Raw genomic sequence first — 25,317 nt, forward strand, 5'->3', positions numbered from 1 at the left:
ATTCATTGCAATTTCGAGAGTGAATCCCACATTTATATTGCTGTCAAACTGCTGTCAATTATTTCAGTTTATCGCAGTCTCAGAAAGTACAAGAAAAAGGATTCGCAAGCTTGCATAACTTAGCACTGAACAAAAAACTTGTGTTTTGGGCTATAAGTAGATTCTTAAACACCTCTAATTAGCCATTATATTCAAGAAATCAACAGATAGGCCTGTATCTGGGATTGGCTGCAATGCTCAACACTGCAAAAACACATTGTAAATAGAAACCTTTGATGCTCTCCCGAGTGCAAACACAAATATGCACCAGAGCGTTTGCCAAATCTGTTTTGCCAGTACCCTATTTTACCTGCATCTGAGGGTGCTCTTGCTTTTGTTTGATGGTGCTTAGCAACCCTGTAGAACTGGGCCGGTAATTAGGCTACATTAAGAAGCCAATTTCCATTTTGAATGATGTAAGTTTGATTATGAGGTTTGTGTGCTTCACGGCAGTGTAGAGTTCACTGCTTTCATCCACTGGCCTTGAGACACACCTCCCCAAGTGACCAGTGTCCAGACCCTTGTCCTCTCCAACCAGTTTGTTTTTTCCCTCTTCTGCCTTTCATAGAAACGTCACTGAGCTGTTTGGAACAGAAAGAGTGCTTGTTTCTGGTTTGGGTGTCGAACTGTTACATCGCACCCACGCATGAGCAAACAGTTTATTTCTGGCCCTCGCTGTGTTCCGTGAACTCATGCACAACCCCAGGGACAGCCATGAAGAACCTGCCAAATATATTCCTTTTTGCTCTTAATAAACACTCTACTGTTTTACTGTGTCAGCCCTTTCTGAAAGCATCAGATGAGTGGAGTCAGTCTGAAAGGCCTTTCCTTGTCTTCTCTGTTGGCTTGGCCATTTTACAGTGACAGCACTTGAGTACAACGACTGGCCAGTGGTGACATTAATAGGTAGGACTTGCAGAACATTTGGAGAACTTTGTGTGAGCTGATGTTCAGTCCATCATGTGATATGTAGAACATAAAGGGTACAAGGGCAGTTTCCATTAAAGTTCCCTTGCACTGCAAGGCTACTAGCCTGTTAGGAGTCAATAATACTCCCAGTACGATGAATATCGGTGGTTTTAAGGTCTCAGCTGTGAATTGTTGTTCAAGCCCAGCAGGTAAAATTGAAAAATCATTCACTAGTTGTCCCACTGAACCCTTGAGTGAGATGTAACCACAGGTTGTGCTAGGAGGAAGTTTCCTGTGATAAGTGGACAAAATCAACAATATCATCTGTCTTACATTGTTCTTATGGAGTGTTTTACAGAGTTGTCTTCTTAGAAATACCTGCACTTGCTTTATCTCTCCCAGTCTCCAGACCTGAAGACCCTCTTCTTCTTGTTCAGCAAGTCTTTTTTTGGCTGTAGTGATTTCATGGCTTGTTGTTAGTGATACACAGTGTGCTTAAAGCTATAGTTCACCCAAAAATGAAAATTCAGAAATGAAAAAATTATTTATTTCTACCCTCATGATGTTTCTTTAATTTAAGTTAATTCCAAAAAGTAATTGATGAATTTTCATTTGTAGGTGAAGTGATGCTTAGTTTACAAATTATGGCAGTAATAGATTTTTTCAGTTGTTTTAAGTAATAAAATGATTTTAGGCTTTATGAATTCCTAGTGGTGTCAGTTGATAATGATACACAGTTTAAACCATTTGTCGTCTTATAACCTAAATAAATATTGAAACATTGCTGTAGCTGTTCGTAATAAAACATAAGTTTCATTTATAATCAGTATACTGAAATATACACTTTTTTTTTTATTCATAAATACTTTTGACCCAACCTTGACCATCCATCAACTGATGGTCTCCATCTTTTCACTTTGTCAATTAAATGGCAAAAATACACACATTTTTATTAGCTTTTTTTTAATTAAATATTTAAAAACATCATATATTAATGTTTTGCTGTATACAGAAGCCCTTGAATATTATGCTATGTCAAAATTCATCTGAAAGAGTTTCAAGAGAAGGAAAGTGTAGTGTAATCAGCATTAGCATTGCCCTCTCAGACACACTTTACATTTTTACTGCTATTTGTTTTCGACTCAAGTAAAGTTTTTGAAACCCTGGCGCCGATGATCACTTTGTTAAGGTGTCTTAGAAAAATGCTGAGCTTGGATGACATCAACATTTGAGTCAGTCTGGGTGATAACTTACTCATCCCCTCTTTCTCATCTTAATGAATGGCAAAATATGCTCATGTCAGCGAAAAGGAACGGATGACATGCAGGTACTTGAAAGGCATAAGATATATCACCCTTTCTCTTTACTGAGTAACGTCGCTGAATAAGACTTTCCTGTGAACTATGATAAAACTTCCCGATAAAAATGATTGTAAAACATCTGAATTATTATCATTATTCCCAGAAATTTGTCAGTTAAAAAGAAAAGACTCATTATTTTTATGAAAAAATATCTAGCAAATAAAGATAATTTTATTTATTCAAGAATAGATTTTTAGTGCAATGAACATGGCTATTCAGTTAAAAAAAAAAAAAAAATATATATATATATATATATATATATATATATATATATATCTATATATATATATATATATATATATATATATATATATATATATATATATATATATAATTTGTCAAAGTATTTTGTAAATTGTCCTAACTATAATTACTTCTATTACTAAAATAATTTCTATAAAAAATGTATATTGTGATGTATATACTACTGTTCAAAAGTTCAGGGATGGTATGATTTTTGTATGTTTGCTTGCCAAGACTCTGATCACAATACAGTAAAATATTTTTTTTTTACAGTTTAAAATATCGGTTTTCTATTTTAATACGTTTTTAAATGTAATTTATACCTGTGATGGCAAAGCTAAATTGTCAGTGTCATTCTAATATGTTGATGTGGTGCTCAAGAAACATTTCTTACCATTATCAATGTTGAAAACAGTTGTGCTTCTTAATAGTTTTGTGGAAACCATGACTTTTTCAGGATACTTTGATGAACAGAAAGTTCAAACTTAAATTCTTTTGTAACTTTATTAACGTCCTTACTGTCACTTTTGATTAATTTAATGCATATTTGCAGAACAAAAGTATTAATTTCTCCTCTCCACAGCCTCATGCTCATGGTTTCATGGTCTCCCTCGGCGTCAGACCGGTTCTATAGCTGACGCCATACGAGGGGTGAGCTGTCAGTGCACGCTTGACTGCAGCTCAGAACAATGCGTCAGAAGACACACACACTCTTCACATACCCAACAATTCAGTTTGCTTTACTGTCTTGAGTGTGTTTCTCTGGTGAGGCTAGTGTCATGTCTCTTTGCAGCTACTGTTTAGTATGCGTTATTCTGCAGCTGGTAAATGCATAGTGCAGGCAGCTGCATCATGGTGCCACAATGTAGGACTTTGTTCAAAAGTGCTGATTGTGCTTTTAAGAGGTCAGGCTGAGATTTTCCCCCTCCCACCAGTTCGCTCAGATCCCTCTCCAGACAGTCATGGAGCAGGAGTGGGTTTGTATTTAAGTATGAGGATGTTTCTTTCACTTGCACTAAATGGGACCTTTTTTCACGGATCGGCCCTTATTTTTGTGCAATTATATAACCTCCACAAAGGAATCTCTGCTCTCTCTCCTCCAGGTACGGAAATAAAGATTTCCTTCGAATAGGAAAATAATGATCAGTGAATGAGGAGGGGGTTCAAGTAGCACAGGGGCCCAGACATTTCCTTAAATAGAGCTCTCTGCGCTCAAATCCGCAGACTTGAGGCTCACATTCCAGGAATAGCTCCGGCTGTGACATTCTGCGCCATTTGAACACACACACACAACCACTGGAACGTCCACAGGTAGACTAAATTTCCACTCCATTCCAGCACATCTTTTACAGCTGTTACGGTCGTCAGGTTACAATGGCACTTCCTGCCCAATGTTGTCTTGTCTGGAGGGCATGAATGGAGCAGGTTTTTGGGGCCAGTGTCTGAGGCCTCAGAGTTTCCTCACTGACTGCTGATGAGGTGAAATATTAGCACTCTTTAGCAAAACAGTCACAATCCATCATATCAAAAGAAAAATACAATAACTAGGCTACTCATTAATGTAATTACGGAGGAATCGTTCAACATAGTCGACATATTTTTGCAGTTGTTGTTTCAGAGATTATCACAGCTAAATCAAAATACTGGAATGTTTATTTTTTCAGGATCAGGCCAAACCTGTTTTTGCACTAAGGTGCATTTGGGTCAGGATGGAAGCGGCAGAGCTCATTTGCACAGGTTGAAAGCTCATCTGGGCTTTCATCTAACACGGTAAAGATCAAATAGAGAAAACACTTTGGGGTCAGTGTTTAATGGGTTCACATGTTGGCCGTGACGAGCTTCCTGCGTTTGAGAGCGAGAGCTCATCATCCGTACCGAACAATAGACACACGCACAGATGACTCGGAGCCACAGTGACTGCTGTGTCTACTGACAGAGGCAGGTGTTTCCCACTTTGTTGTCTGTCCAGCTGAACTCAATGGATAGTTAGCCTGCGGTGCTATTTCCAACATCGAACAGGATTAGCGGCCATAAATATCACTGGCTCGAAGGAAGAGAGGAAGAAAGTGTACGATCGAGCACAGACGAACTCTCAGCACAAAGCGCTTGCCAAGCCAGAATTAGAACCGTCGGCCTCATTCTCTAATTTCTACAGCAGAAGTAACATTTGGTGATTGTGTGTGAAAAGGAACTGAGGAGGCGGATGAGCTGAGGCTGCATGCGTACAGCCTCTGGGTAATTAATTCAGCTGACCGAGGGCAACTCTGTCTGTGTAGGAGTCAGAAGGTCAGGGCCTTCGGGACAGACAGACAGAGGCAGACGATCAATCCCAGTTTCCACCAAAACGGTGCTTGTGCCAGAGTTGGTACTGTGGCAAACCTCCACAAATTGAACTGGCCTGAGAGCCGATGACGTAATTGCCTGTTACAACATAACATGCCCACAAACAAACATGCATGGTCTTTGTCTGTGTTTATTTCCAGTTTTGGAAATGTCCCATCTTGAGCCACCTTTTTTTAATTAATTTCATGAATATCTTTAAATTATTTAAAACAATTATTATGAATCAATTAATTAACAAGTAAAATCATATGTACTGTATGTGTATATGTTTTTTGTATATAAATATATATATTTTGTATATATTTGTATATAAAAATTATTCAGTGTATGTGTATACTGTACATATACACACTTTTATATTTAATAATAATTGAACTAAATATTATATTTCATAATGAATTTCATTTTTATATATATATATATATATATATATATATATATATATATATATTTTTTTATATATATATATATATATATATATATTTATGTGTTATTTTTATATATAAAATGTATTATACACTGTATGTGTGCTCAGTATGTATGTATGTATATGCACATAATTTTGTAATATTTTATAATAATTTAATAAAAAGTATGCTTCATAATTATTAATATTTATTTTATATACATAAACACACAAGCTGCATCCCAAATGACGCACTATGCACTCATACACTATGTACTTATGCACTATGTATTTAAACATGTAGTGTATGAATTATATAAGGTTTTGTCATTCCTAATCAGAGTCTCACAGCCCCTCCCTCTTCGGTACATAATTAAAGCTGCAACAGTTGAGTCCATGAAGTGTCCAACAATACACACTTAATTTGTTTTTTTTTTTTAAGTGCATCATCCGGGTATTTAAAGTGCACTTTTTGGAGTTTTCATTGTGAACGCACTACTCACACTATTTATACTACAAAACGTCATAGAAAAATGCTTAAGTACTCGATTTGGGACACACCTACATACATACATTGTTTTATTATAATTTTGTATATTCATATATTTACATGTATTCTAATGCATTTTTCATATTTTACATTACATATAAAAATATCATTGTGTGTGTATATAACTACATATTGAATACAAAAAAAAACTATTAATATATATTTGTTTTTACATTTCATATGCTTAATGTATGATGGCATTTAATATATATTATAATAACTAAAAATTATACATGCATATCTATTATATATGTTTTTTTTTTTTTTTTTTTTTGGCAAATGTGTATATATATATATATATATATATATATATATATATATATATCTTATATATATATATATATATATAATATATTTTTTTTTCAAACTACACAAAATGTAATTTCTTTGATGGAAACATAGGGCTAGTTGGTTTGCTCTCAACTAGAAATAACACTAGTAAACCGAGACTATGATGCTGTATGGGCACCTTCATCTTGGGAATGGAAAGGGTTATCAGTGGATTTCTCATCTGTATGGCCTTGCCTGGCTACTGTACATGCTGAGTTTTAGTGCACTGTAAGGCCCAGACAGGGTGCCGGTGGGGTCTGGGCCTGCGTAGACCTGTAGAGACAGAGCCATTGCCTGTTAAAGCTGCTGCTGAGGAAAGGTGGGAGCACTAAAGTTCAACAGGGGCTTCTTACGTTCTTTCCTTCTCTCTCTTTCTCTGCCAACTAAAGCGTCAACCTCTCCAGAGCTTCACGCACACTCCCCGTGGGTGTCATTTCAGGATACCACACGTCGATTGGGTCATTTTTTCATTCTTTCCTCAGTTACTTTTTGGAGTGTCATCTGAGGCTTTTCTCTCAGCTTCCCACTCGCAGGAGTGTCTTATTCCAGACTCCTGGGAATCTTTTCAATGGGGCTCTGTCCTTCACATGGAAGCGTTTCCACTGGTCATTAGGTGGAATGCTGTTTGGTTTAACCATACGGTAATACTCCCCTCTTTCATTCTCTTCCCCTCCCTGTCCTTTCTCCATATCATTGATGCTCCGTATTTCTCTCCACCCACTACTCTGCTGAATGCATTAGATCTTGGGGAGCCCGTTTAAGGAAGTCTTTGCTAAAGTAGCATTGAGGGGGATGATCTCAAAAAGAAGGTATGTGTCTAACCAGCGTCGTTTCGGATGCAACGCACCCCAGTCGGAAACTGTGCATTCTTCTGTTGGACCTGTGGTATGCCAGCACATTCCGCACTGCTGAGCTGGAGCAAGCAGCCAGAGGGATGGGTGGGGCATCCTCGCTCACTCGCTCGCGCACACTCTCTCTCACTCTCTAGCCACTTTTTCCAAATAGGCCATTTTTCCTTTCCCCACTTTCCCTCCTGGAAAAATATTCTTGATGCAAGTTTGTACTGTGTCCACAGACCAATTCCAGAGTTGTTTTTTCCCCTCATAAGTGGGTGGAAGTAAAGTAAGGACTGACTTTTTTTTTATTCTTTTTTGTTTTTTATAAGGTTTGTTTGGTTTGTCTGGTGCGTATTGGCATCATTTGTGAATCTGAGCTGAGGTTGTGTGTCTCCCTCACAACGATTTAAAAGTGGTGCATCATCATCCTAGGAGCACATTGTGTCCTTACTGTGTTGACTCAACAACTATAAAAAAGGAATGATCCCATTCTAAACCAACTCTTTGCGGTGTTTGTTGTGCTAACAAGACAAATGTTGGACAGTGGTTGAGCCCAGGATCACCATGGATGCAGCCACATTATGAACTTTTACAAGAGTAAACCATGTTGTTTTTACAACTGTAAAAAACACTGCTTTGTTAGTGCTGTTCAAGTACTTTTAGTATATAATCTACCGTTCACATGTTTGGGGTCAATACGATTTTTTTTATATATTAAATTGATCTAAAGTAAAAAAATATAAAAAATTATACCTGTAATGTTTTCTTAAAAGATTTCTTAAAAATATGAAGAATTATGATTCCTCAAAAATATTGAGCGTCAAAACTATTTTCAGCATTGATAATAAGTAATATTTCTTGAGCACCAAATCAGCATATTAGAATGGCTGAATTAAAAAATCGTAAAGTAATGGCTGTTGAAAATTCAGCTTTGCAACCACTGGAATAAGTTATATATTAAAATGTTATTTTAAATTGTAGTAATATTTTAAATATTACTTTTTTACTGTATTTTTGTGTGACGCTCTTATTTTGTTTTGAGCTTTATCTTCTAAGAGATTTGAAGGGTATTTTAAAGCTGGTTTTAAATTATAGGTGACATGATTTACTCCATCTTAAAGTACTTTAAACCACATTTTCATATTTCAATTGTGCATGTAGTTTTTATGACCTTATATTAATTTGGAAGCTAAATGGAATATTTTTGTTTCATTTATCACACTGCAGAACTATTTAAAATAAACAGAGAGGCAAAAAACTGATTGAAAAGTTGCGAAAAATAAATAAATAATATTATATAATACTGTGTGTGTGTGTAATTTAAAGTATAATTTAATCAGTAAAATTTTTATTTTCATTTATCACACAGCAGGACTATTAAAAATAAACAAAAAGGTAAAAAGTTGATTGATATATATATATATATATATATATATATATATATATATATATATATATTATATATATATATATATATATATATATATATATATAATTTAATGTAATTTAAAGTATAATTTAATCAGTATAATTTAATGCTTGTATATGAAATATTTAAAAAGTAGCATATAAATGCAACTGTAACATGGAACTACTATCTGATATATCAGTATTTTCTTGTAAAGGAGCAAAGGTGAAAACGTGGTCGCAAAAGCAGCCTCTGATCCCTTGTCTTTCGCTGACCTTACTGTGTGCAGTGTGTCAGCACAGGGTGTGTGGTTCAGCTGATGCAGTCTCTGGTGGTCTCATATAAATAGGGTGTTATCGCCAGTCCACTGGTGTTTGGAGTGTTGTGGCCGTCCTATTTTTAGCACGAGAGAATCATGTGTCTGACAAACACATCTCCTCCCATGCAGACATGGGCGTGTGCGTGACTGTTTGTATGACTGTGCGTGTGTTTTTATCAGCCGCCAATTGTGTTCCTAGTGTTAATGGAGCATCTGGTGGCATACGATGGGGGTTGAGTGTTATTGAGGCGTGTATCCAGGTCAAGAGGGGCACTGATGCTGTTACAGCGGCCTGCAGGGGGTTTATGTTCGGTCTCTCATTAAAAGTGACTCAAAGTTCATCTAATTAAAAGGGGAAGACATCTGTCTGCATATGGACGGCTGAATGGTCTGTAATGTGCACTGCTTGGGTTTAACCACCCATCTCTGTCTGGTGAACAGCGCGTCTGTCTGTATTTCTGTTTGTTCAATGTCTGTTGATGTAAAAGGATAATTGTGTTCCATTCATAACACAATTATATATAATATATAATCCGTAAGCAAGAATTTACATTGAGTAATGAATCAGTAAGGAATTATATTATGTACAACTATTTGCATTATCAATTATCAGTTTTCTCAATGTGTTTTAATTACATCATGCCATTGTTTTCTTAGTCTGTTTCCAAAACAGTACATAAAAATCATTAATGATTCAGTGTCAAGCTTACAAAAAAATGTTTCATTTCTGAATGAATTGTCAGCGCTGATAGCCTTGTGGGAAGTCGTCAACAATTTCTGAATGAATCGGTTTAATGAATTTGTGATTCATAAAGACAGTGGTTAAATTAAAAATAGCATGCTAGCATACTAAATTGTAGGAATATAATGATTGTATGATAGTAGATAAGACCTGTTAGATTGGCCCCCTCTATTTCTGCTTTTAAGTCTGCTCCAAAGACATATCTATTCTCTCTAGCTTTCAATGCGTCTTGATCATTGGTTTAATTGTTGTTTTGTTATTGTTGGGTTTTAAATTTAATAGTCTTGTTTTATTCATTTTATTTTTTCAAGTTTTTATTCTATTCTGTACAGCACTTTGCTCAACTTCGGTTATTTTACAAATAAATATTGTATTGTATGATATTCTGAAATTATCCAGTCATTATTTTGTCCCTGAATGAATCAGTTTTTTGCATGAATCAGTTCATTGACTTCCTCATAAAGACAGTCATTGGTTTAGTGAGGCTCAGGAGGAATAGTTTCTCAGTGTTTTTGCTCAGGCCTCGCTCCTCTGTAATAGTTTGTGTACTCAAACCAAATACTGTTGAAGAGCCGCTTCTATTTTAAGCCAATCGGAAGGTTAAGTGGAAGGGGTGGAGGAAATACAAATTATGACTGAACGCAGGGATGTTTGAAAGCTCTGTTTGCTGAGAGCATGCGCCACGTGGAGTTCACTAGAACGCAGTGTTTTACTGTCTAAAAATGACTCAGTGGAGCCTTAAAGAAGGGCTTTCCTCAGACTGACCGCTGTGAATCAACTGTGATTCACAGACTCCCTGCAGAATGTTGCCTTCACTGCATTTCTAATCATTAATCATTCTAATCTGTTTCGTTAATCATTTGGCAGCCTAATATATAAAATATATGAAGAGTTTGGTTTCAAAACGCTATAAATTCATTTTGATTAATTTGGGTAAAAATGTTTTCTTTACCTAGAAAGTGGCAAGATGAAAACCACTATTTTCTGTTTCATACTTTCACGTAGCATCTTTAGGTTATAATAATATAATAAAATTCAAATCCAGATATTGATTTTCAAAGATTTATTATAAAATTTTATATTTTTTTTCCCCAAAATGCAATAAATCAATTAAATCAATATGAAAGTTATTTTTCATATTGAAACGGTTGAAAATACACAACATAGTAAGTTGATTCACATATAACAGCCTCTGAACTTGGTCAATACTAATTCATCATTCATCGCTCCCAAAATGAATTTAACGGGTCATCTTGTTTGCTGTGAATTAATTACAACAATAAATGAAAATTTCATCATGAACAAGAACATGAACAACATCACATTAGACCACAGAAATTCCAAAATGACATTTCCCTTACATTCAACTTCCAAAAGTGCATTCATCTTTGCCTTGTTACATTCATTTAGTTGACTGGTGCTATGTGCTGTATTAACAAAAACATAAATGGCATTAATAAAAACACTAACACTGACAAGCTACGCAATATCACATTCATAATCGAATTTGATTCATCTGATGAATGCGATATGGCGTAGCTTGTCGGTGATCTACAGCCCTGTGTATTAAATGCTGCTTCATCTGAAGGCACGTGATGGAGATTTATTGAAGTATAAAAGACGTCATCAGAATAGGACATCTGCCATCAGTGGTTCAACTTTTCTCTGCTGTTTTGCTGCTTGCAAAATATCAGATGTTGGATTCAGCGATGAGCTATATAGGAAAGGGATAGTGTGAGAAAGGTCCGACGTCTCTCTGGAAGCTCTGCGATCGGTTTCTGAAGGAAGTGAATGGGGGGATGGTGGCAGAGGAAGTCAGAATCCTTGAGATGAGTAAGCTGCATTGTTTTAGCAGCAGCACTCCCTCTATATCCAGCTGGATGGGTGGAGCGAAGGAAGAAGAACTGTGTAATGATGGAGAAGTGTGGGAGCCATAGAGGAGCTGGCAACCGCTGAGGTAGAGCAGGACGCTGGCCAAGTTGAATGCTGGGCTCTAATTTTAGTAAAGGAGTGTTACTGAGGGTCATGAGGACTTTATTACCAGATAAACTCATCACAACCTTTGGCAGAGCACAAACTGAACCGTGCTGAGTGGTGACACATAGTGGTGGACGTGTAACCTTCTCTCATCAATCACTGGATGTAATTTATGAAGAACTCTCTTGTGTTTCTGACTAAGCACTTTAATCTAATTTGTTTTTTTGAAACTTTCCCTTACATATTTCTTCACATCTTGTAAACGTTGCACCTCCCTGTAAAGGAATAGTTCACCCAAAAATGAAAATTTACTCACCCTCAGTCCAAGATGTAGATAAGTTTGATTCTGTATCAGAACAGATTTGGAGAAATTTAGCATTACATCATTTCCTCACCAGTGGATCCTCTGCAGTGGATGGGTGCCATCAGAATAAGAGTCCAAACAGCTGATAAAAACATCACAAAGTAATTCACACTCCTAGTTCATCAATTAATTTCTTGTGAAGTGAAAAGCTGCATGTTTTTAAATAAACAAATCCATCATTATTGCATTTTAACTTTAAACTGTCACTTCTGGCAAAAATACCACTCCATAATCTATAATAACACTTTCTCCAGTGAAAAAGTCCGTCCCCTGTTGTCTTCTTACATCAAAAATCCAACCACATATTTGGTTTGAACTGTTTTCACTTTTAAACGGTGCTATATCGAAGCATATTATTTTTCTCCTGATTCAGATGAGATGACTTTTAGAGGACTGGATAGAGGACTTACATTTTGAGCAGAAGCAATGGTTTGAAGTTAAAAACGCTTTGATTAATTTGTTTATTGCAAAACAGAACTTTTCACTTCACAGGATGTTAATTAGTGGGCTGGAGTCATGTTTATTATTTTGTGGATTACTGTGATGTTTTTATCAGCTGTTTGGACTCTTGTTCTGACGGCACCCATTCACTGCAGAAGGATCCATTAGTGAGCAAGTGATGTAATGCCATGTTTCTCCAAATCTGTTCTGATGAAAAAACTAACTCCTCTACATCTTGGATGGCTGGAGAGTGAGACAATTTTCTGCAAATTTACATTTTTTGGTAAACTATTCCTTTTAACACAACGTTTTTAAGTTGTTTGTGATTGTGGTTGCACACACATGGTCACACTATTTTATTGCACTTTGTAATAAATGGATGTTGATTTTAAAGTCTGGGTAAGTAACTGAAAAGTTGTGGGTTTGAATAGCCTCATAGATAAAGGACCACCAGGGGGTGTGAACTGGGTTTGTCTGCTTGCCCTCTAGAATCCCGAAGGCCCATCAGTAAAAATGGAAGTGCCTGAAAAAGACTCCCAGAGAGACACTTAATCATCAGTCCACAGTCGTCCTCAAGTCTGTGCGTCTGTCTTTAGCATGACACTGGTATGAGGTCTAAACAAGCATAGCTTCATGCTAAACATGACAGAAGACCGCTGAAATATCTCTACTCGTACATACACTGATGAAACATTTATGATCCTGTTTTATTAATGCTACAATCATTGTCATTTTAAATGTCTCATGATCTAATGGTAATGTTTATTTTCTATATTTGTATACTGGTGAACATGTCAAGGTCACATTTTATTCCAAAATCAAAAGAAAATGACACTTTATACATTTTTTTTACATTTTAGTTATTTAATTTAATACTGTCAACATTAAAGGCAGGACATAGCATACTACAACGATGTATACATATTTTATCATTTAAAATAATATATTGTTATTTTTGCTTATGCTATTGAGAATTACATTTTCTTTTCATTGTAGGTTAATATGAAAAAAAAAAATCATAAAAATAAGCAATTTCTTTAGGAAAACAATATCTTTCTTTTGATTTTGGGGTGAAATATAACTGGACATGTTGCTGACAGCTTTCATGAGATTATGATCATGTATCATTAAACCTACTAAAAGATGTTTTTGGATCCCACTTGTGCCTCTATGTCCAAAGTAAAGACAGACCCAGAGAATAAATGAGTCATAGACGTGATCTAGAAGTTCACTCTGTGGCCAGCGTTCTCTATTATTGGTGGTGGACAAAGCCTCTGCCGTGACCTCAAAGTATCTATAGTTCTTATAGTTCATTTCTGAGGCATGTTACAATAGGTTCATGACCCTGGTTATGAATAGTGTCCTCACCAAATGCTTAAAATGCAGCAGTTATTTTAAAGGAAGAGTAAAAACAGGGATGACCTGTCCATGTTATTTCATCCAGGCATGTGTCACTGTGTACCTTCCATGCAATGCAATAAACCATATCTAACTCATATTTTATTTAATTTTAATGTGCCCTTTTCTGAGAACTTATGCCAAAATTATAGTTCTATTTATTTTATTTTATTAAGGTGTTCTTTCTGTAAACTTATGCTAAACTTTGAATTCCATTTATTTTATTATATTTTTTTATTTTAAGCTGACCTTTTCTTTTGAAAATTTGTGCTAAAATTATTTTAAGATGTTCTTTCTGCAAACGTATGCAAAACTTTGAAGTTATTTTTAATTATATATTTTTTATTTTATTTTATTTTATTATTTTATTTTAATTTGGATTCTCTTTTCCGTAAACTCCCATGTTAAAGTGTTTGTTGTTCTTTTTCTTATTTTGCAGTGGTGATCAGTCAGTGGCAGAGTGAGCCGAAAGAACGGGTCATCTCTCTAGTTCTGACCCACCTGCCTCTCCTCAAACCGGGCAACGTTGAGGCCAAGGTGGAGTACATGAGTCTCCTGCCGAAGATCTTGTGCCACACCATCGAACATGGCCGGCACTTAGAGGAAAGCAGGCAGCTTTTGTCCTACGCCCTCATCCACCCTGCAACCTCCCTCGAGGACCGGGGGAACCTCGCCCTCTGGCTCAACCACCTGGAGGAGCGGGCGGCTGCCCGAGGAGCCGGAGATTCCCTTGAGCGTGCGCCTTCATCTCACCATGGGCAGCCTCCGCACCTCTACCCCCACCACCAGCGATACGGGTCCGACGACCGTCTCAACGGCTGGCAGGGCTCGAGGGACTCTGGGCTGGGAAGTTGGCAGCAACAGCAACAGGGCTGCGAAAACGGGCACCTCTCACTGTACCCATCATCCTCCATGCCCTCCACTATCAACGCTGTAGGTACAGGCAGTGGGACCAACACAAGTGAGTGGGCTATTCTTCACTTTCGGCTTAACGTGGGACGCCGTCTGTCTCCCATTGCTTAGTCTGTCCATAACCACAGGTGTTTCATATAAGCTAGCTGCTATTTTGTCTATTTCGTTTTTGGCAAGTGCGATTAAAACAGCTGCAGATCCAGATTAGCAAGATGTCAAGTCTTTCAACATTGATATTATTGTGACCCTCTCAAATCCCCACTCATTTCCTCCTGGACTGTTCAGATGTTGTACTAATGACTTGAAGTTTATCTCTCACATGTAGCAGTATTCAGAAGTATGATAGCCTATGAAACGAGGGGAAAAGCCGTGTATATGCAGCACTGCTGTGCTGTGGGTGTAACAAAGATATTCAGATTGAACATAACTGTGGTCAGAGCACGATATTTCCAGCTAAGAATGCAAGGGTCTTTTTTTTCTGATGAAGGAGACAGCTGAGGATATAAATAAGGGCACATTTAAAGCACTGCTCCACCAGATCCTCTTTATGTTGGACTACTGAGAGTACTTAACAGCACAAAGGACTGGTTCACAGCTCACCTCCAGCAGCCTCAGGATGTAGGCTTTAAAAATATTATCTTATCTGTCCACTGGACAAATACTGCTGTTCTGTTTTTACTTGTTGTGTTAAATGGTTTAGGGTAACCCTCTGTTTCATGTAAACTAAGGCTGCATATGGATACAGATTTCCTGAATTCAGTTTGATTCAGATTCACAAGCTTTCTTTTGTATTTATTTGTAATTTGGATTTAATTCAACTCTGACTCATTTGGGCATTAACCAAAAAAAAAAAACCTCTCTTACCTTCCAACATGCTAAAAATTAACAACATCGCCTACACTATTGCTATTTATATTTAACAGAATAATCAGTGCAACTAAATAAATACTCCACTGACATTGCATTTCCTTTGTAAAACTGTGATGTAATTTAACTGTTATTTAATTAAAACTACTAATTAAAACACAATACAAATGAAACTAATAAAAAATGACTAAAGCACATGACAAAATTACTAAAAAGTAAACTTATTAAACTTAATAATACTTTAATAATATACAAGTAATACTAAAACATCACTGGTGTAAACGATAAAAAAGGTACATTATTTTAACAATTAAAATTACATTGTTTTGTAGTAAAATGATCTCATCAATAACAATAATTTTCCAGCTATTTCTTTCTCAAAGCCTGTGAGAAAAGCATGGATATAGTGGATTGCAATCACTGATGAATTAATGTATTACATTTCTTCTATTTAAAATAAGAGTAGATTGTATATATCATTTTTAAATAATGAATTAATTTATCCAAATTAAATACTATAAATTGTAATATGCATACATTACATTTTATAATGATGGCTTCAGTCAGTTATTTTTGGTTCATGTAGGGAATCAGGTGCTGGATGATGAAATTGGCTATAGCTTCTTTATTCATAAATGTTTTTGTTTAATTCATTAATTAATCATTTAAATATATTAATAATACTTTATAATGAAGGATTCAGTTGATTGTAATTTTGGTCTAGTTGTTGATTGTAAAACAGGTGTAAATTTAGTTCTTTACAACAAACCTTTAATCATGATTGCTAAGAAAATAAAAAACATATTTGTCTCCTTGACAGAGGAGAATAAAATCTAATAATATGTAAGACCATCTTTGACATTTTTTTCCACACACTCACCCATGAACACTTGTAAATTGAATTAGAACAGCATCCTGTGTCCTTCTTTCTTTACTCACACAAACACCCTCTCACCTCCCCAACTAAGCACCACATACCATCCCAGCTCTTCCCTTGTAAGGTATCCTTTGTGGGGGTTTGTATTTAGGGAAAATGGCTAATATTTAGGGACTGGAACTTGTAATGTTAGCTGGGCACCTATTTTAAACTTGTCTGAAGACCTATACATAGTCCACACATTTACAGCCGCATATAGGAGGAGAGAACGCTCTCCACACGGCCCATAACGTATCTTCTTCATCTCATTCTCTGTTTGTTTCCTCTTTCCCCTCATCCGTGACGGGGTCGAATGTTCCAGAAGAGGAAGTCAGGCTCACCTGTTTAGTAGGTGCAATGGAAAAAACTTGCAGCTTGTTTGGTTTGCCAGGTTTTCCCTCCTTAGTGGAAACAAATAAACTTGTGTTGGTTGTGCTGGCTAAAGCAGTTTAGAGCTACACAAGCTGTTAGTCAGACTAGTCTCAGATGTTTGCCATGAAAGTTTTTAAAAAATTCCAACCACACGATTCTGCTTGAAAATGAGGGTCCGGGGTACAGTTCATATATATATATATATATATATATATATATATATATATATATATATATATATATAATATACCCTAATATACCCTAATTTGAGAAGATGAACTGGTATTGATCATGTATAATGTGCTTGTCATTTGGGATTGGAACCAGAACTGGTTCTAAATCATTCAGACTCTTGAGTGGTTCTTTTTAGTGTTCCTTGTAGTGAATCAAAAACTTACTGTGCAGCTTTAGTAGTGTAGTCTGATTCACGAACAAATGACTTTAATGGGTCGGTTCTTTTTAATGAATTAAAAAGCGTAGTCAGATCCCAAACAAATGAGTCTGTTCTAGTCAGTGAGCCAAAAACATGCAGTTACTGACTGCATTTTCATATGACAACATGTTAAAGTTACACACATTCGGTTTGTCAATTGTGTTATAAAAAATGGCTGAATGAATAAAATAAATACTTTTTTATTTAGTATATTGATATAAAATATAGTTTTATGTGTCTATAAAAAGATTGTTATTAAAAGGTTTGTGTAAATCAGTGTAACTAAATCTAAAACTCTTATGAAAATCTGATAACTAAAATAAACTCAATCTGAAGTTCTAAAATTAATAAAACTAATTGAAAGAAATTTAAATGAAAGCTAAATACAAATATATATATATATATATATATATATATATATATATATATATATATATATATATATATATATATATATATATATAAACATTGATAAAACAAATGAACCTGATAAAATTAAGTCAATTCGAAACATTAAATAGTATAATATTTTTTAAATAATACTAAAAAACATTAATATAAACATATAAATAATATAATATATATAATATAATATATATATATATATATATATATATATATATATATATATATATATATATATCTTATATATATATATATATATAAAATAAAAATATTTTAAATGTATTCAATATTAAAGTGATCTCATCATTTGGCAATTATTTTTCAATTATTTCTTTCTCAGAGTTCTAAAATCGTTAACAGAGCTAGTGTATTGTAATCACTAATTGATTAATGTAATACATTTCTTACATTTAAAATAAGAACTGCATGCTGTGCAGTGACACTCAGATATGGAGTAGATGGTATAACATTTTGAATATGTTATCATTTATTATTCAAAATAGCCCTGGAATATGAAATCATATCCTGTTGCTCATATTCACTGCAGTCCAAAATAATTTCACATGCTTAAAGTCTAGCGTGACCACACCTCTACTACTCGACCCCCTGATTGTCCACACTTACTAGACAGAAAATAGTATGTTTTAAAAAGTTCACCCTTATGTCTGCTTAGTGACAACAGAGCTACAAATCGTAGCTTGTAAATTTAAAGCGTTTGACAGAAGTTTCCAGAAATATAACTGTCCTGACTTGTTTGTGTTTATGGGGATCCCTGTGGCCTGATTTCATGGCGCATGTCTCCTTTCTCGCAGTTCTGTCAGGTGGACAGCACAGTCCTCTGCGGCGCTCGGTGTCTCTGACCCCTCCGATGAGCGGTGGATCTAACCAGCCTCTGGGGCACGGATGGCTCTCCCAGGAGGACCTGCGTCCCCGCGGACCGGCCCCCGATCACGCCCCAATCTCTCCTCAGAGCAGCGTGGCGTCCTCAGGCAGTGGAGGCAGCGAGCACCTGGAGGAACACGCTGCTATCCGAAGTACATTCCATGAGGAGGGCAGCGGGATGAGAGGTGAGCCACAGAAGTGTTCATGTAGATGATTTTCTATGACAACTAAACAGATCTTGAAAATAATTAATTGGTCAAATTAGTCATGACGAGCCCAGGGCTTTAAAAACTAGGTCACTCACGAGAAAAATGATCCTGCATTGCTTTTCATCTGAAACAATGTGATGTCATTCTCAGATGTGCCGGCATGGCTGAAGAGTCTGCGTCTCCATAAGTATGCTGGACTCTTCTCCACCATGACCTATGATGAGATGATGTCACTGACGGAGCAGCAGCTGGAAGCTCAGGTTGGTGTTTTGATATGTTTCATTGCTAGGCTGCAAAAATGACTTTCTTACGCAATAGTTTTGTCTTGTATTCCCGTATAAATAAAGAAACGCATGCAAAATAAGATTTTGCATTTCTATAAGATATTTTTCAAGATGTTTTTACAAGCTGATGTAAGAGAATAAGTCTTGTATTTAGAGTATAAATACAACCAATAAATAATAATGAATAATTGTTCATTTGCTCACTCGTTTTAGTTAAATCATGTCTTGGCAAAGCTCAGTCAAAAATACTGATGAAGAAAATCAGTTCTCCAGTGTAAAAATGATTAAAACAAGTAATATTGCCAGGGAGGTTCGAGTATGTGCAAGATACAGACATGCTTGTGAGAGTTTGAGCCAATCAAAAGACTAAGTTACTCAATGGCTCTTCTAGCTATTTATGTGATGCAGGGGTTGAAAATTAATTACAGTGTCTTGATTTAGCTAGTTTGCTAACAACATTTAGCTCCAAATAATTTGTGCATACAACTAGGTGCAGCCTGCTGTATTTTTGACACTGCTACAGGTCATTTCACAAATAACATGTAATTTTGGTGGCCATTACTTGTGGAATAATACATACAGGGCCTCATTGGAAAAGTAAATTTTTATGTGTGAAATGTGGTTATTATTATAGGGGAATCGCATATATTGTCTCCATCATGTATGTATGTGTATGTGTGTGTATATATATATATATATATATATATATATATATATATATATATATATATATATATATATATATATATATATATATATATATATATATATATATATATATAGTAGCAGCTTTGCATAGTATGAGATCTGTTGTTATTTCAGATTTTGTTTTAAATCTAGTTTTTCTCTGATATAGCAAGTCACCAAAGGGGCACGACACAAGATCATCATCAGTATTCAGAAGCTGAAAGACAGACAAAACATGCTACGCTGTTTGGAGAAGGTCAGAGACTCTCTTTCCCCATCTCCGTTTATTTTAACCCATAGTCTTTGTTTTTGTGAACAGTCCTATTCAACATAACATTTGCAGCCATTCATACTGTGGATACTTTTTTCACTGTTTCAGATTTGGGTTTGAACCTTCAACCTTTCAGTTTCCAGCCTTAATCTTTAACTGCAGTGCCACACTAACTCTGAAGCCCAAACCTCTGCCTTTATCATTTTCACATGCAGTTTGTATTAATTATTAAATGGCATCTATTTAATTCAAGGACACAATATTTGAAACTACAAGAGACAGGAAGGAGCCAGATGTCTAATTTCAGAGCAACCTTTTCATCTTGATGCATTTGTAGCATCAGAAATCAGACACCTCCTCCTGATAGCTGGATCCATTTAAAGTTTTAATGTCCCGCATCTGTCGGCCCTGTTAAGAGTCGCACCGTGCGACGGGGAAACAAACATGCTCGTATTTTTGGTAGACCTTTATTATGTCCTCACATGTCATTTTCCGCCTCATTACATGTCTGAAATATCCCGACACCTGACAGTTGCCCGTATTGAATTTATGGAAGCATCCAAAATAATGCCGCACCGCAACCTTGAATATAACAGCTACACTCGCATCCATTCATTTGTCATCTCTCTCACTTTCAGGACATTTTGGAGGGAGGGAATCTACGTGCTCCTTTGCAGGAGCTCCACCAGATCATCCAGACGCCCATTAAAGCCTGCAGCACAGAGGAGTCTTCACAGCGCCACCTGCTGAGTGCTGAGGGGAAGAGCAGCATCGCCGCTTCCCACCTGGGTGGAGGGGAGACTGAGGGCAGCTCCACGTTCATAGCCGAGGGAGACATCCCCGCTCAGTTCACTCGCGTCATGGGCAAAGGTTCACACGTAGTTCTTCTCGTCATCTAAGAAATATCTGAGGCTTTTAGGAATGTTTAGGTCACCACTTTCCATTTCCAAACAACTTACGGACAGAAAAATGGGTCAGAAGATGTTAGACAGAGATTATGTAATTTACTTCCCTTAGCTCACGTTGAGTTGTCCATAACTATACGAGATTGAAAGTCATACTGAACTAATATAGTTTGGCATTGTGTAAGAAGGTTTTTTTTTTTTTTTTTTTTTTTTTTTTATATGTGAATTTAACTCTTTCTTTTTTTCTTTTTTTGTGACAGTTTGCACACAGCTCCTCGTCTCAGGGTCGGATGAGGAGAACATTAGTTCCTACTTACAGCTTATTGATAAGTGCCTAATCCAGGAGGTGAGTGTTCATCAACTTTTAATTAATTTCTTTGGTTCTTTGTCTTATTGTGAAAAATTAATCCGCTTTTTATAATTCAATCATGTCCTTACTTGTTGAATATCCTGTTCCACTCAGAAAAGGGTCAAATGATGGAAGTAAAATGGTTAGTGAACCAGTGTTGTTATTGTTAACAAAAACTAAAATATTTTAAATAATTTTTCCGTAATTAAAGTAAAGCTGAAATAACTTTAAACTCTAAAAAAATTGAAATGTTGCCTTGGCCTAGTTGAAACATTAAATTTACTAAAACTAAAGCATAAATAGAAGTAAAATAAAGCTAAATGGAAGTATTAAAAATGAAAGCTCAAGAAAAAAATAAAAACTGATCATTCAAAATATTAATAGATACTATTATTATAAATAAACTATATATATATATATATATATATATATATAGATATATATATATATATATATATATATATATATATATATATATATATATATATATATATATATACCATCTTCTTATCAGGAAGACTCCAGATTTTTAAGAGTTTCTCTGAGAAATTAGACTTAAATTCACTAAACATTCGTTTGATTTCATGCCGTTGAAGGCATTTGTTAGGTGCTTTTATCCAAATCAAAGTGCAAAAATGTTTTAGTTTCTCATGTGAGACTGTTGAGGTCAGCAGATGGCGAGCATAAAGTCCCCTTTTCTGGTTTGTATTATCCTTATTATTGAAACTTCTGAAGAAATTACACAATACATTTAAGAATAAGCAGACATAGTCCCATTAGGCACAGTTCTGGAGTGATCAGTCATGAGGTGTGAAGTATGTTGGGCTGGAATGGAAATCCTGAGTCTCTCACTGCTGTGATGTCTCCCACATCTCACAGGCCTTCACAGAGACGCAGAAGAAGAGGTTGTTGTCTTGGAAGCAGCAGGTGCAGGTGCAGTTCCGGTCAATTTCACGGAGAACTCTCCTGGACCTAACAGGACAGAGAAGAAGGTAAAGTCGATTTTGGAGGTCATTGTTAGAACCAAAGCACAATTTAACCTTCTTATTCTGTTTAGATTCTGTCGAGGTTCCCATGATGAGGCTATGATGCTAAAAATGTAATTACAAATTTACATATTTTTTAAAATGTTCTTTTAAACAATATTTTAACAGTATTTTTTAACTCTGCATTTAAACCCTTGGGTCGATATCATTGAAGCGTTAACCCTCTGTTTTATCTAAAAATACTCATTCACCTTTCAAAAAATCCATTGTTATCCATTAGATTCTATTTGTGGTTAGTTTGACATCAACCAAAACATTTTGAAAACATGCATTAAAAATACAATACAAAAATGGTGCTTCTGCATCCATCAAATTATTTTAGCTTGTGAAAATCTAGTGCATTTATTGATGTTTAAATACCTACCTGAGATATTGAGGAATTTTAAAACATGAAGTGGAAATTATAAATTTTTATAAAATTAGGAAAACTCACAAACATATTCTTAAAATTATTATATGACATTCTGGAGTACTTGATTTTGATTGGTCAATATTGGTACTTTGTGTGAAGACCAGAAATCTATAACTTTATAGTCTTTTCACCTAAAAAATGATTTCATCAATTTAATTTGGTAGTTAGATGTTCATTAAGTGGTATAATATGCAGTCAGATAAACATTATTTCAAAATAAATTGCTATTGTAAAATTGACATTTGACTTTGCTTTATTCTTCATATATTTCTAAATGATTAAGTAAAATTCAGTGGAAGTTATTCACTATGACAGCTGTCATCTGATTAGCAGAGCAGTGTTTCCCGACAAAACCAGGTTTGTTTCTTAAGTTTTACTGAATTACATCATGCAGTGAACTGAGAACAGACATTAGCCAAGAACAGTCATTTTGAGGTTTATTCTGTCAGATACGTTGATTGATTCAGGGCAGAATTATTGCCATCTGTGTTTTTATTTATTGGACTAATACTTTAATGATGATCAAAAACCACAGACCACACAGATGTGTTTAGGACCATGAGTCACGGTTTGCCGTCACTCCCTACTGGATTACATCAGGGCCCGAAAATAGAGCATATGATACTCAACAAGAATCTCCTGTTTTATGTTACAGTATGAGGCATTATGGACTTCTACATCAGTAGTGGTTCTTCACAAACTTTTTAACTTTAAATTCCACCATTTTCAAAGTCAATACAAAAAGGCCCTCCTACACAGACTCTTGTTCTTTACTGCTGCCAAAATCAGGAGTTTGTTCTCAGTTATTTAATAGATACTAGGGCTGTCAACTCTTGTTTTTTTTTTTCTTGTTTTTAAGGAAACATAATATGAGTACATTTCTTTGAAAGGAATATAGTGTGTGTGTGTATATAAAAATAAATTATATATATATATATATATATATATATATATATATATATATATATATATATATATATATATATAATATATATATATATATATATATATGTATATGTTTTTTTTTTTTTTTTAAAAATAAATTATATATATATATATATGTATGTATATGTATATGTATATATGTATGTATGTATGTATATGTTTTTTTTTTTTTTGTATGTATGTATGTATATGTATATATATATATATATATATATATATATATATATATATAGTGGGTAAAATAAATTCTGAACACGTCACCATTTTTCTTAGTAAATATATTTTTAAAAGTGCTGATGACATGAAATTTTCACCAGTTGTCGGCAACAACCCAAGTAATCCATACATACAAAGAAACCAAAACAAATAAGTTCAGAAATTAAGTTCTGTGTAATAAAATGGAATGACCCAGGGAAAAAGTATTGAACACGCTTACTGAAATTTATTTAATACTTTGTACAAAATGTTGGTAATGACAGCTTCACGATGCCTCCTGTATGGAGAAACTAGTCATATGCATTGCTCAGGTGTGATTTTGGCCCATTCTTCCACAGAGTCTTGAAGGTGTCGTGGGCCTCTTCTATGAACTCTGATCTTTAGTTCCTATTTTCTTTTGGATTCAAGTCAGGTGATTGGCTGGGCCATTCTAGCAGCTTTATTTTTTTTTCTCTAAAACCAATTGAGGATCATTGTCTTGCTGTAATGTCCACCCTTGTTTCATCTTCATCATCCTGGTACTGTAGGTGTTGGGACTGAACCAGCTAATATTAATTTCCACTGACAAGGGGCAGGATTGCTTTCTAATTACTGATAGATTTCAGCTGGTGTCTTGGCTTTCCATGCCTTTTTGCACCTCCCTTTCTTCATGTGTCTGTTTCAGACTGCCCTGTGTCATTCCCTTTTATTACACATAACTTAATTTCTGAATTTTTTTGTTTTATTTTCTTTGCATGTATGGATTACTTGGGTGGTTACCGACATCTGGTGAAAATTTCAAGTCAACAGCACCTTTAGAAATATATTTACTGAGAAAAATGATGAATAATACTTATGTTACCCGCTGTATATAATTAATCACACTATATAATAATATGTATAAAAACTATGTAATAGTTTATTCTGCATATACAGTATATTATACTGTATTATATTTCAATATATAAATAATATTTATTTGTTTAATATATATGTAAATAATACTACATTTGATTCAAATTTTTACAAGTTTTGAAGTTGCTTTCTCTTTCTGTAATAGCATCAGAGCATCTGAGTGGTATTTTATGACACTGTCTGTTTTTTGTTTTTTAATTTCAGCAGCCGTTACGGTCAGTCCAACTCTCTCCCAACCACGGGATGTGTAGGCAGCGGCGTTCCCACCCGGAGGACCTTGCGCCAGTATCAGATGCGGAGTTTGCCTGGTGTCAGACCCATCCTTTTGGGTACCACCGGCCTGTTTGGACCAACCCCCCGAAGCGGCAGCAGCACCCCTACCGGCCTGAAGCAGGGAAGACAGGTCTGTCATTTCACAAACGTGCCCTAGTGCCCTCACAGTTGCTTTGAACAACACCCAACCCGAAGCATAAATGACTCTATTACCACTTACCAGCTCTAGTTTTTGAAGTGGATCGAGCTGGAGGCAATTTACAGCATTCCAGAAATCCTCCATCACTGCTGAATGGAACAACTGAGGATCGGGTTTTGGAAGCGCAGTGATAACCTGGCATTCTTGCGTGTCTGCTCAAACATTTTTCTAGGC

General features: G+C 35.4%; 1 protein-coding gene across 3 annotated transcripts in view; it reads left to right on the forward strand.

Moving 5' to 3' along the window:
- LOC109106899 (protein Smaug homolog 1) overlaps positions 1–25,153 on the forward strand; it is a 30,626-nt gene extending 5,473 nt beyond the window's left edge. Inside the window, exons 3-11 of one of the 3 annotated variants that reach the window (XM_042741942.1) lie at positions 14,106–14,627; positions 18,384–18,638; positions 18,813–18,922; positions 19,803–19,889; positions 20,543–20,774; positions 21,070–21,155; positions 22,038–22,150; positions 22,216–22,257; positions 24,876–25,153. In XM_042741942.1, the coding sequence (XP_042597876.1) occupies positions 14,106–14,627; positions 18,384–18,638; positions 18,813–18,922; positions 19,803–19,889; positions 20,543–20,774; positions 21,070–21,155; positions 22,038–22,150; positions 22,216–22,257; positions 24,876–25,101 (1,673 nt within the window). In that variant the 3' untranslated portion in view covers positions 25,102–25,153. The remainder of the gene's footprint in view (positions 1–14,105; positions 14,628–18,383; positions 18,639–18,812; positions 18,923–19,802; positions 19,890–20,542; positions 20,775–21,069; positions 21,156–22,037; positions 22,151–22,215; positions 22,258–24,875) is intronic. The other 2 variants (XM_042741944.1, XM_042741943.1) reach the window with 2 other exon arrangements.
- The last annotated feature ends 164 nt before the right edge of the window (positions 25,154–25,317 follow it).

Source organism: Cyprinus carpio, chromosome B17 (genome assembly GCF_018340385.1).
Source record: "Cyprinus carpio isolate SPL01 chromosome B17, ASM1834038v1, whole genome shotgun sequence".
Classification (NCBI taxonomy): Eukaryota; Metazoa; Chordata; class Actinopteri; order Cypriniformes; family Cyprinidae; genus Cyprinus; species Cyprinus carpio.